Source organism: Sceloporus undulatus, chromosome 6 (assembly GCF_019175285.1).
Source record: "Sceloporus undulatus isolate JIND9_A2432 ecotype Alabama chromosome 6, SceUnd_v1.1, whole genome shotgun sequence".
Classification (NCBI taxonomy): domain Eukaryota; kingdom Metazoa; phylum Chordata; class Lepidosauria; order Squamata; family Phrynosomatidae; genus Sceloporus; species Sceloporus undulatus.
In genome coordinates, this window is record NC_056527.1 from 83,629,611 (window position 1) to 83,642,306 (window position 12,696).

At 45.6% G+C, this 12,696-nt stretch overlaps 2 protein-coding genes across 2 annotated transcripts in view; both read left to right on the top strand.

Annotated features, from left to right (window-relative positions):
* The window catches only part of LOC121935509 (cilia- and flagella-associated protein 20), a 6,876-nt gene extending 389 nt beyond the window's left edge, over nt 1-6,487 (top strand). The window contains exons 2-6 of the mRNA XM_042477105.1: nt 1,617-1,696; nt 2,329-2,440; nt 2,760-2,948; nt 3,584-3,694; nt 4,141-6,487. Of these exons, the coding sequence (XP_042333039.1) occupies nt 1,617-1,696; nt 2,329-2,440; nt 2,760-2,948; nt 3,584-3,694; nt 4,141-4,146 (498 nt within the window). The 3' untranslated portion in view covers nt 4,147-6,487. The remainder of the gene's footprint in view (nt 1-1,616; nt 1,697-2,328; nt 2,441-2,759; nt 2,949-3,583; nt 3,695-4,140) is intronic.
* A 4,642-nt stretch (nt 6,488-11,129) lies between these two features.
* On the top strand, nt 11,130-12,653 carry FAM187A (family with sequence similarity 187 member A). The gene has a single exon (XM_042473622.1). It carries the CDS (start codon nt 11,130-11,132, stop codon nt 12,396-12,398), a length of 1,269 nt encoding a protein of 422 aa, XP_042329556.1. The 3' UTR covers nt 12,399-12,653.
* Nucleotides 12,654-12,696: the final 43 nt, after the last annotated feature.

The following is a 12,696-nucleotide window of genomic DNA, read 5'->3' on the forward strand; positions in this document are numbered from 1 at the left end:
GAAGTAGAAGGGAAGTGCAGTGAAAGGGAAGTGGAAGTCGAAGGGAAGTGCAAGGGAAGGGAAGGGAAGTGGGCCTGAGGCTGAGAGAGTGTGGCCCCCCAAAGGGCCCCAGGGAAGGCCAGGGCCAAGGCAAAGCCTCCTCTGAATAGGGAGGCAACAGGGTCTCGCTCTCTCAGCCTCTCAGGGGAAGGTCATGGCAAAGGCAAAGCCTCCCCTGAACAAGCCTCGCCAAGGAGACCCTGTGGCAGACCGGGGACTTTGAAGGCGCACAGCAGCAGCGACAACAGCAACACAAGAATAGGGGAACCATAGGGCCACGCTCTCTCAGCCTCCTCAGGGGGAGGCAAAACGAGAGAGAGGCCAACCCTCTTCTGAACATATCCTGCCAAGGAAACCCTGTTGCTCTAAGTCAGAAAGGACTTTGGAGGTAAATAATGACCACAATGAAAGTGACGTAGCTGAGAATAGGGAGATAATAGGGCCACGCTCTCTCAGCCTCCTTTGAACGCACCCCCCCAAGAAAAAGCCCCCCTCCCCCTGACAGGGTTTTCTGCCATGAATCATAAAGGGCTTTGAAGGCACACAACAACGCAACCAACATAGTAGCTGAGAAGAGGGAAAAGGTCACGCTCTCTCAGCCTCCTCAAGGAGAAGGCAAAGGCCAAACCAAAACTTCCCCTGAAATCTATGATAGGGTTTTCACCGTAAGTCAGGAAAGACTTTGATGGTAAATGATGACAAGGATGAAAGTGACGTAGCTGAGAATAGGGGAAAGGGTCACGCTCTCTCAGCCTCAGAGGGAGGCAATGTCAAACCACCTCTGAAGAAATCTTGCCAAGGAAATAGGTTTGCCTTCAGGTTGCCACAAGTCGGAGACGAAGGCACACAATACCAACAACAACAGCAGCTCCTCTTTCTTCCTCAGACTCTTGGACAGTAACAGGAAAAATCTCCCCCTAAAAAAACCCTTCCAAGAGCCATTTTTCACCTCCAGGATATTGGTGGACTGCAGCTCCTAGCATTCCTTGCCCCTGGCTTTGCTGGCTGATGGGATTTGGAGTCCTCCTCCTACTCCTCCTAGGGAAGCTATGGAGTTAGTAGCTGTGTCATACAATATTGTGCTGTTGTTGTTCACTCTGCTCCAGTTTGACACTGTTTTAACTGCCTTGGCTCAATGCTGGGAGTTGCAGTTGTTTTCTTCAGAGCTCTGCTCTGCTCTGGGGCCATAATCAACTACAATCCCCAGCATTTTGTGCCAGTTAAAACAGTGTCAAACTGGATTGTTTCTGACATACAGCCCTGGAGGAGCCACCATCCCTCCTTTTCTTGATCCCCGTACCATTTTCCCTTCTCTTCATCCAGAGACTTAGATAGACTTGGCAGCAGAATTAGCAGTTAAAGGCTGACCATTTGAGAAATCATTATTTGGGGATAATTTGGGCTCCTTTGGCCAGACCTGGCTTGGTCTCTTGCAATGCTGCATTCATTCCCAGTTGGCACATTGCAGTTTGTTGGAGCACTTTCTTCCTGGCAGCGTTTCCAAACGAGCCTTGAAGCAACACAGTCTGGGTTTCAGGGAATGACGGTGTGTTTCCTCTTACCTTTTCCCTTTCCAGGTGCGGAATGGCCATATCAAGCGGATCACAGATAACGACATCCAATCGCTGGTGCTGGAGATTGAAGGAACCAATGTCAGGTAAGGAAAGGGTCACTGGCAGCACTTGGAGAGTTGGTCCTGCAGCCTCAAGGTTGTGAGTTTGATCCCAGGCAGGGCTCCAAGGTCCACTCAGTCTTCCGGCCTTCCTTAGGTCACTAAAATGAGTTCCCAGCTTGTTGGGGGCAGTTGGCTTACAGATTGTAAACCGCTTGGAGTGTGCTGGTTCACTGGTATAGTAATGTATTTGCCATTGCTATTTCTGGGGATTGGTGGCGGGGAGAGCAGGAGTTGGTGGTCTGAGCCTAGCTCCTCTCCTCCACACCACCAACTTTGCTTCCAGAAAGTAGGGTTTTCTGCTTCGGAGATTCCAGCTCAACATTAGGAAGAACTTCCTGACAGTAAGAGCTGTTTTGACAGTGGAAGACGCTGCTGCCTCAATGGAGGGTGGTGGAATCTCCTTCTGTTTTTAAACAGAGGCTTGATGTGCCCATCTGTCACAGGGAATGGTTTGACTGTGTCTTCCTGCATGGCAGAATGGGATTGGACTGGATGGCCCTTGGCGTCTCTTCTAGTTCTGTGATGCTAAGCTAGCAAAACCACATCATTGTAGGGGAAACCATTGTGGTAGCGGCCAAAAGTGCAGCTTCAAATATGCTTCTCTCCCCCTGCAGCACCACATACATTACGTGTCCGGCTGACCCGAAGAAGACATTGGGGATCAAGCTGCCCTTCCTGGTGATGATAATCAAGAATTTGAAGAAATACTTTACCTTTGAAGTGCAGGTGCGTGCCCAGAGCTAACCAAGCTTTCCAGAGTGGGACTGCTGTACAAGGCTATGAGGGAGGCCTGCTGTCATTGAGCTTTAACTTGCTCAGAGCCCCCCCATTGCCTCTGAGGTCCAGCTTTGTTGTTCTCATCCAGTCCCTCCCCAGCTCCCAAATCAAGTCCCTGCCAGACTGACTTGTCTTCTGCCTTGAGAGGGAGAGCAGCTCAGTTTTTGGCAGTCACACTTCTGGTTGTCCTGGATGGGTGAGGAGCAACAGCCTGCGCTTTGGCACGAGGCAGGTTGGCTTCTCTTTTGAGTGCATAATTCCTTGCCAGGTGCTGGATGATAAAAATGTTCGACGACGGTTCCGTGCCAGCAACTACCAGAGCACCACTCGTGTCAAGCCGTTCATCTGCACCATGCCCATGCGCCTGGATGACGGCTGGAACCAGATTCAGTTCAACCTGTCAGATTTCACACGACGAGCCTACGGGACCAACTACATTGAGACACTGCGGGTCCAGGTAAAGAGATCCTCCAGCCGCTAGCATGGAAAGTTTCTCTGGGGACAAAGTGCCATGGGAAGGCCTTCTCTCCTCTACATTCACAGTAGGCAGTGGTGGAGACTGTTGGGACCTTCTGGTAATCCAAAAGAGATCAGTAGACATAGCTGGGTTGGGCATCCCCGGCCTACAAGTAGCAGTCAGTCTAGGAGTATTCCTTTACTTTGAACAGTGGGCCTGCTTGCCAAGGATGTACACGTTTAGCCTGAAGTTTCTGTGCATCTGGTACATTACACTCCCATCATAAATATAGGAATCCTTTCTTTTCATAATAGATTTTGATCGTTGCGTTGAAAGTTATGTTAAGGTTCTTTGTAGTATTTTAAAAGTACCAACAATAGAGATCAAGATTTAAATGTAATTAAAAGGGTACAGGTGATAGGTCTACTACCAGTTATTTGAGTGGGCAGAACTCTTAAGAGGTACTCCAGGGATGGCTGCCTTTTAAAGAGGAGGAAGTTCTCCTTTTTCATCTTCAGGAAGGCTGCGTCGCCAGGACTGCCAGGGTATGGAAGGGGTGCCATTGCTTAGTGGCAGGGCACATGCTGGTTGGGCACATGTTCCCAGGCTCTGACAGCTCCCGGTTGCCTTTTCAGATCCACGCAAACTGTCGCATCCGCAGAATTTACTTCTCTGACAGGCTCTACTCTGAGGATGAGCTGCCTGCTGAGTTCAAGCTGTACATCCCAGTCCAGAACAAGGGCAAGGTGAGTCCAGGAGCAAGTCAGTCCATATTTCTCTGAGAGATACAGTGCTAGGTGTCCTTGGTCTCTGCTGAGCAGAATTTTCTAGGAGATTGGGTTGGGTCTTGTTCCTTCTTTAGGCTGAGGTGGGCAGCTGTTCAAGGCAGGGAGCTGCATTTGCCTTCTAGGGGACCTTGGAGGGCTGCATAACTTTGCAAAACAAAAAATTGGAAATCATGTTTGCCTAAATGACTTCTAGAGAGGGTGTGGGAGCGTTTTACCATATTTATAGCCTCCCCCCTTCCCTTAGGCCATTTTAGTCTCAGGAAAGGCATTTTTGAAAAGTGACTGGAAAATCAAGAGCCTATTTGAGAGGGGACATTGCAATAAGGAGATATTATCTTTTAAGAGTTAGAGAGCTTGAACCCCTTTGAACTAAATGTCTCCTTGTACACCTTTTCCCCACACAGCAATGACGACACCACATCAGGAAGCTCTCCAAGAGACGCACTGTGAAGCTGGATGGAAGAGTGGATTGTTTTATTTTTAGTTAACAAAATTTAGAAGCTTATTTGCCTAGGGTAACTTTATTTAATGAAAATTGGTATTGTACTGTTGGGGCCAGACTCAGGCCAGTGTTCTGGGTGAAAGATGACCTGTGATCAGGCTTGCAGTTTCCAAACTGCCCCAGATTGAGTGCAAATTGGGGAGACCTCGGCCTTGAATGCATGCAGAAGGCCTGGAGCAGTTCCGATGTGCTGCTGCGCCTGCAGATGCCAGAGGCTTTCCTTCTGTGCCCTCCTTACCTTGTTTTCATGTATGCTTGAAATATGTGGACTGCTTCCCTCCTGGACGCTGCTCTTAAATATTTGGTTTTCTTTGTAAGACTGGTCTTGGTAGCTCCTCTCCTCCTGATGGTGTTAGATGAATGGTGAAGGCAGCTTGTTCACTCCACTTTGTAGCTATATGAGGGCCACTGTGGGCAGAGGGACGCTGCTATTGCCCAGCAGCCAGGAGTCACCAAGGGGCAGCAGGGTAATGTGTAGCTTTGAGTTGGGGGAAGCTGTGAGAACCCACAGGTTCTGGCTTTGGAAACCAAAGTGTGCCTGCCTCCTTGTCTGCAAAAAAGCATCACTTTTGTATTGAAGCATTCCTTCTTTAACATGATGTTTTGGTTCTCCCATGACTTTTTGTCTCTTATGACTTGTAATGTTGAGTGAACATTTGCTGAAGGAACCCTTCTACAGGCTCTGTGCATCCCTTGACTTCCCTGGATCTATATGTGTGAACCAGTCCCATGTTCCCAGGGACCCCAAGGCTCGGGAGCATCGAACTGGTCTCAGTAGAAGAGCAACATGTTGAGGGACAGCTGCCCACTCTGGAAAGGGAAGAGCAGGGGGTTTCGAGCTGGGTATGTATCTGCAGGCATCCCCTGAAGCTGCGTGTATTATGAAAGAATGCAGGAAGAGGTTTGCAAATCCTGGCAATATCTCTTGATGCTTGTTCTCCGCCCCCCCCCCCCCCAACTGGGAATCCTGATGTCAGCCCGGAGGTTTGTACAACGTGATCCCATTATGTCCATGGGCTCATTCTGTATCAACAGTTAGGAACAGCGGGTTCATCCCAAAGCAAGACAGGAGCCCAGCTGGATGAGACCTGTCTGATTCAGCCTCCTGCTACCCAGAGACCCCCAAGTAGGACTTGAGCATGAGTATAGGAGCCAGTAGATCAGACTCATACTCTCTCTGATATTAAAAACAGTGCAGAGACATGGATCATTTGCCTTCCTGGGCGCTGGGTCTTGAGGAGACCTGGGGCTGCAGAGGCAACTCTCCTGGTCAGAGTTTGCAGAGTACTAACTGTGTTTCCCCAGCCAGCTTCATACCTTCCCCTTCCTCCCTTGGGGTGACCTGAAGTATCCAGAACCTGGCAACCCTTCCTGGCAGTCAGGTGGAAATTGAGTAGGCTAATGCACACTTGTATTTGCTAGATGATGAGAAATGCCTGCAGAGCGGCCACAAGGATCCCATTGGATGGCTTTGGCCTTGGATTTATTTTAATTATTTTAATTTATTCATTTATTTCATTTATATCCCACCTTTCTCCCCAGAGGGACCCTGAAGCCAGTAACTGCAGCAGTGCCAGTAGGGCTTTGCCATCATCTGCTGGTGTCTATCTTACCTTTTAGCAGATGTTGGCCTTGTTATTATATTTTAAGAACATCCTAGATAACCCAGAGCGATCCCAAAGCATTTAGGTGGAAACTCCTGGGAGAGGCGCTGACCCTGCTTAGCTTCTAAGTTCAGGTGAGATCTGGTTTACAAACAGGTTAACTGGCAGTACATGGAAGGACCCCCTACATACATGTTTGTCTACACTAAGTGGTAGGAAATCCTTCAAATTTGGTCCGGAGTGTTCACAAGGAAACATTGAGACAATTAAGTGGATTGGATCAATTCCTCCTGAACTCATGCCTATAACTGGAAGCGCTGGTGTGTGATTTGGTCCTTTGTGCAAATGGGTTTGAAAAGGGCTGGAGAGGGATAGTAGGTTTTGATTTCAGAGGTACTGAGAAAGAGAAAAGTATATGACCCAGGGTTCACATGTTATTCTTTCTCTCCTTGGTGTATTACATGGAGTGGGAGTCCATATGTGCCCTGCAGTTAGGAATAATAGAAACCCTAGTCTTAGCAAATCCTGGGGCACCAACTTCTTTTAATTTCTCGCCTGATGAAGAGATGAGGAGAACCAAGGCGTGCCAGGCTTTATGTCCTCTGAGTTGGGGCTGCGTTTGAATTAAAGCTTTGATAACCATAACACCATTTTTAACTATTATTTTTTCTTTTTTTTTACATGCCTGCTCGATCGCCCCCCCCCAAACAGCCCAGGGAGCAATGGGGGAGGCAAAGGGACTTGAAGGGATGGAGGCTCCTTCTCCCTTTCCCAGAAGGGCTCTGGGAAGACACAGGAGAGCCTGGGAGGCAAAGGGACTTGGGGGGGATGGAGCCTCCTTCTCCCATTCCTAGAGGGACTCCGAGAAGACACAGGAGAGCCTGGGAGGCAAAGGGACTTGGGGGAATAGAGGCTCCTTTCCCAGAGGGACTCAGGGAAGACACAGGAGAGCTTTGGGGGCAAAGAGACTTTGGGGAATAGAGGCTCTTTCTCCCATTCCCAGAGGGGAAAAGCGCATAAGCGATTAATTGGCTGTCACGTCAAGCGCCTAGGCGCTTGATTGACAGCTGCTTTAAAAAAAGAGGTTCCGGAAGGGCAATGGGAACGGGGAGCAAAAAAGTCTGCTTCAAATTACAACCGAGAAAATTTCAGTGGGAATGAAAACATGGGTCAAAAAACCCCTGAGTCCATTTGCACCCTTTCATAATAGAAACGAGGGACCAGATTCGAATACGACTCGGAAAAAAGATCCAAGTCAAAATCGCAGCCAGATACGTTGCTTTATATGCCCAGTGGGAATGGGGCCTGAGAAAATGAAAAAGACATTCCACAGCTGCACAAGGCGGCCACCCATGTGTCCTCAACCAACAAAGAGTAACAAGCAGGAAATCTTTCCCCATTCTCCTGAAGGGTAGTGAATTTCAGCCACAATTATTAAGGCAAATACTTGTTATAAAATGAATTACTTCTACCTATGTGTATAGCACATTTGCTCTAGAATTTCCGCTTTAACTAGGATGCATGAGATGTCCAAAAAACTGTTTTTTAAAATCTCACTGCAGTAGAAACTTTCAAATGAAGTTTCCTTTGCACATATGTAGTAGTCTTTCCATGACCAATGGGTAGTCATAATTAGTTCTTTACATCTGGGATGAGAGAGAAGGATTTCAAGTCAGACTCAAATGTTAACACAGGTTTGAGCCATAGCAGCCTCCACACCTTTTAAAAAATGGAAATTAAGGGGCTTTCTAAACTGCCATTTGGGACGTCCGGAGGACGTCCCATTTTAAAAAAGGGGCGTCTCTTTTAGACGCCCCTGGGCCTAGTACGGACTCCGTCCGTACAAGATGGCGCTGGCCCTTCTACATGGCCGGTGCCAGCTTTGCGTATCGGACGCTGAGCGTCCGTACGCGTCGCATCCCTTGTGACGTAGCGAGTGCGCCCCTGGCGCCTCGCTACGTCGCAAACGCGACGGAAAAAGAAGCTCCATTTTGGAGCTTCTTTTTCGGTCCGCGCGGGAGTCGGGCCGTGTGAAGGCTCCGGCTCCCCTGCGGACCTACTGGCGGCGGCGGCAGAGCACCGCAAAGCGGAGATATGTACCCCGCCTAAGTTGGGTATTTTGCTGCCAGAGGTTCATAATGATAGCCATAGGATATTGGTGCCTCACTTCTGTATTTTTAAATGCTTGCAACAGCAACAGACCAATGAAAATTTGGTAAATGAGCATTTGGAAATCAGATAACTCTTTTTCAGAGACAGGCAATGCAAAAATAAAAATAGAATACTTTTTTTATTTTATACTGGAATAAATGCAGGTAGAAGGGTTTGGAAAGCTTCAGTTGCCAACTTCCTGGCTACTTTATTTCACTTCTCGAGATGTTTGTACTACAAACAGAACATTTCTTACTATCATGCCTTGCTTCAAGTTTTGACACCTATAAGTGGGAGTGTCTCAGTATGAGGGAGGTTCAGCATCAAGTATTACCAGTACAGCTAACCTTTTTCTTCACCTGTGACTTCCTTCATCCCTCTGAGAAGAGACAGAAGTGTTGTCTTTCACTGTAGATCATAGTTGTGGAAGTTGTAGATAAAGCAGTGAAATCTGAGATGTGTTTGCCAAGAAGGCCAGGCAGTGGTAGCAGTGGGATGATCAAGGCAGGGCAGGCATTAGCTTCACCTGTAAATGAGACCTACTAAACTAGTTTCCCCTGCCTATCTATTTTGCTGTCTTCCCATTTACAGTGGTGCACATTTGTATTGCATCCATCTTGATAATGGTAGTTTCTCCTCCAAAACCACCCCTCCAAGCAGCCTAACCCTGTCCAACTCTTCTTTCTGCACTTAGCTGCACTTTTCCTCAAGTCATAATATTTGCCTCCTGAATTACCTTATTTCTCCACAGAAACCAAGTTAACACAGTATTCTATACATATTTTTACAATTAGTTAACTTGTAGGGCAATTTGCTATAAGTCAATCTCCAGGGTTGGTGAACTGAATCAAAGCTAATGTTGATAATCTGAGAATACTGGGAGACCAAGAGAAGTCTCAGAGAGACTAGAGGAGAGCAAATATTGTTCCTATTTTCAAAAGGGAAAAAAGACAGAAGCTACAACTGACCAGGCAGCTTGATGTCAGCAGCAAGAAAGATTCCAGAACAGATCATTAAACAGTCTCTGAACACTTAATGCTGTGGTTACTAAAAGCCAGCATTGGTTTCTTAAAAATGAGTCATACTAGATTAATCATTCTTCTTCTTTCCCCCATAGAGTTACAAGCTTGATAAATCAGAGGAATGCTTTGTATGTAGCCTATTTTGATTTCAGTAAGGCATTTGACAAAGTCTCATTATATTCATGCACACAATGTGTGCTAGATTGTGCTACCCAAAGAGTATTCGCCAGTTCTTCATCATGAAGGCATGTGATCAGTGGGGTGCCACAGGGCTCTTGTGTATTCCTGATGTTGTTCAACATCTTTATAATGACTTGGATGATAGAATGAAGACATGCATATCAAATCTGCAGATGATGACAAATTATATGGGGTAGCTTGGTGAGATGGGCCAAAATTAACAAAATAAACTAATCGAAGTAAATGTAGGTTGCTAGATTTAGGTAAGAAAAATGATATGCACACATATAGGATGATGGGTGACAGATGTCTTGATAACAGTACATGTGAAAAGGCTTTAAGCGCCTCAGTAGATCACACACTAAATATTGAATCAACAGTGTCATGTGACCAAAAAGGCCAATGCAATTCTAGACTGCAACAACAGGAAGGAGTACAGCATCCAGATGGTCAGACTGTACGTGGAGTACAGTTTCTGGTTCTGGGTACCACACTTCAAGAAGGATGTTGACAAGCAGAAAAATGTTCAGAGGAGGGCAACCAAAAAAGTCAAAGGCCTGGGAACCAAGCCCTGTGAATAATGGTTTAGGGAGCAGGGTACATTTAGCTTGGAGAGAAGACTGAGAAGTGATATGACAGTAATATTTAAATATCTGAAGAAATGTCACATAGAAGATGGAGTGCACATGTTTTCTGCTTCTCCAGAGAGTAGTCCATGAAAAAGAATTTCACCTGAACATTAAGAAAAACTTATTGACTGTAAGATCTGATAGTCAGTGGGATAGACTGACTCAGAGGATCATAGACTTTCCTTCTTTGGAGGTCTTTACACAAATGTTGGATGGTTATCTTTTGGGAGTGCTTTAGCTGTTATTTCTATATTCCTGCATGACAGGGGCTTGGACTAGAGGGCCCTTACAATCCCTTCAGACTCTATTGTATTGTGATTCTCCAGACACAGGGACTGAAGTTTCATTCCCCTGTTTCATCTTGAAAGTGGCTGGAAGTAAACTGTATGTAATAAATACATGTATTACAAATGCAAATGAGGTACCCAGCACTTATTGTAAAAATAGAATATTCACAAGTGACTATTCAGGGACAAGAGAGAAATGCAAATATTTTCACTTTGGTGCAGCACTGCTGCTACCTGAATCTTCTTCCTAAATTGATGGGATAATTCATATATTTGCATTAAATATAGTAGGTGTTGGTATGTAATGGAGGAAAGCTGATGAGGCAGTGGTCCAGCACACACACACATATATGAAAGAAGATAGTCCCTATGCTCAGGTTTAACAATCTAAAAAGACAGCATGGAAAAGGAAAAGGGGTTGAGGGAAAATGGAAAGCAGGAAAACTCGGGAACAAATTCTTAATGTAATTAAGTTCCTTGGCTTCATTACTATAATCTGCCATTTCTTAAAAGGATGTCAAGTAGGAAGTGCAAAAACGATAATGCCCAAAACACTGTCTTACTCAGTATAAGGCAGCAGGAAGTTACTTGTCTATATTGACCATCTGAGAGCATAGACTGCATTCTAGAACTTGTGAGAAAAAACAGAAACAGTTCTAGAAACAGCCTTTGTTCTTTATGAAATAATATCTGAATGCACATACAGTATGAAGTTTACTATGCTAAGTATTTGAAAAATCAGAGGGAAGAGTGGTATACTGTAAAATATTTGTTCTTTGGAATCTGAGAACTTTAAGTCAACTTACGGTCTGTTATTAAAACATTCTTCAATAATAAACTTACAAAGTGGAATTCCAGAACTTGTAACCAAGTTCTATAGAACATTGGTTCTTAACATTTGGTCTTCCAGATAATTTGGACTTTAGTTCCCAGGATCACTGACAATTTGCCAAGCTGTGTGGTGCTTCTGGGAGTTGAAATCCAATCCACAAAAGTTTAAAAACCACTGCTATAGAACATGGAAACTGTACTGAACACCCATCTAACAGCAGGGTTGGTTGCAGCTGTGATTCTCTTTGGTTCCATTGATGTTTTCCATGCATTTTCTATTATGGAGAAGGAAGATATATTCAAGAAGACACCTTGCCCAGCTTTCCTGATGTTTGAGAATGCTGCTTACCTGGCTGACATGAGCTTTGAGTTGCCTTGTAACTGCAAGCCAGAGGAGATCAAATCTGTAGTTTGGTATTTCCAGAAGAGCATGGGCAGTGAGCAGACAAAGGTTTTGACAGACTTTGATGGCACATTGGTAGTGGACTCCACCCACATAAAGGTAGGGAGTGACATGCTCCGACGCTTCAGCATTAGGATGTTCAGTCTTATAGTCTTCCGGGTTCAAGTGGAAGATTCAGGGCACTATATCTGTGGCACGAAGAAAGGGGATTTCTTTTATGGCTATGATGTTGATGTACAGGCTTCCAAAAGCATAGCTGTTGCCTTTGCAGATAAGGATCAGCACCCCCATCAAGACCAGGAAGAAAAATACTTCAAAGTCTTCACTGCCTTCTGGGACTGGACCAAATGCAACCGCTGTGATGTCCGAGGTGAGCAACGGCGAATTGGTCTTTGCTATGTGAAGAGTCTTCATTTGCTCAAACGATACCATACAACCTCAGAAGAGGTGGCATCCTGTGGCTCAGGGTCAATCCCAAAGCGGTTTCGAAAGGTCATTCAGATTAGAAAGCCTGAGGTTGTTATCAGAAGTTGCACGGTGCCTTGTAGAGGGGAGACACCTTCCAGTGAAGGAGAGTCATCAATCTCTGACGTTATCTCAAAGCTTGGAGAAAAACCCTGGGTCTCCAACATCCCTATGCAATACCACAGGCAATCCCTTGGCAGTGGCTTGATAATTTCCTGCCCTGGTGCCAGACCAGAGCATGCTGTGGCCTGGGACAAAGATTCAACTCGGCTGTACCTCACTAGGTTTCTCACTGGAGTCAATAAGAGTATGAGGGTCTTTATTGACCATGGAAACCATCTGCACATTCGCTTCACCCAGTTGAATGACAAAGGCATCTACTATTGCTGGCGTGAGGGTCAAATAGTTGCTGGTTTCCGGTTATCTGTAATTTATGAGAGCCGCCGCAAGCGAAACCTTGATGATCCTGAGACACAGTATGCGGTTAAGGCTATCCTCACAAGTTATGTCTTCATTACCTTACTCTTTCTAACCATCCTCGTTACCCGCTGCTGCATTTATGCTTTCAAATGCTCAGCAACAGAATAGCATCTGTTAGGAAAATGGCCATGGGCTTTGAGTAATTTATCATTAATAATAATTAAATAACTAATAATTATTAGTTTGGCTTTGAAGAGTTAAATAGCTGAATGGAAGTGAAACACACATTAAAATGCTTTTTCAAGGATCAAATCTGAGATGGTGTGCAACAAGTATCAGAAATATGTGGACCATCAGATATTGGACTGCAGCTCCCAGCACTCCTCATTAATTGCTGTGTTGAGTAAGACTGATGGAAACTGCAATCTAGCAATAGCTGGAGAATCATATATTTTACATTCTTGGT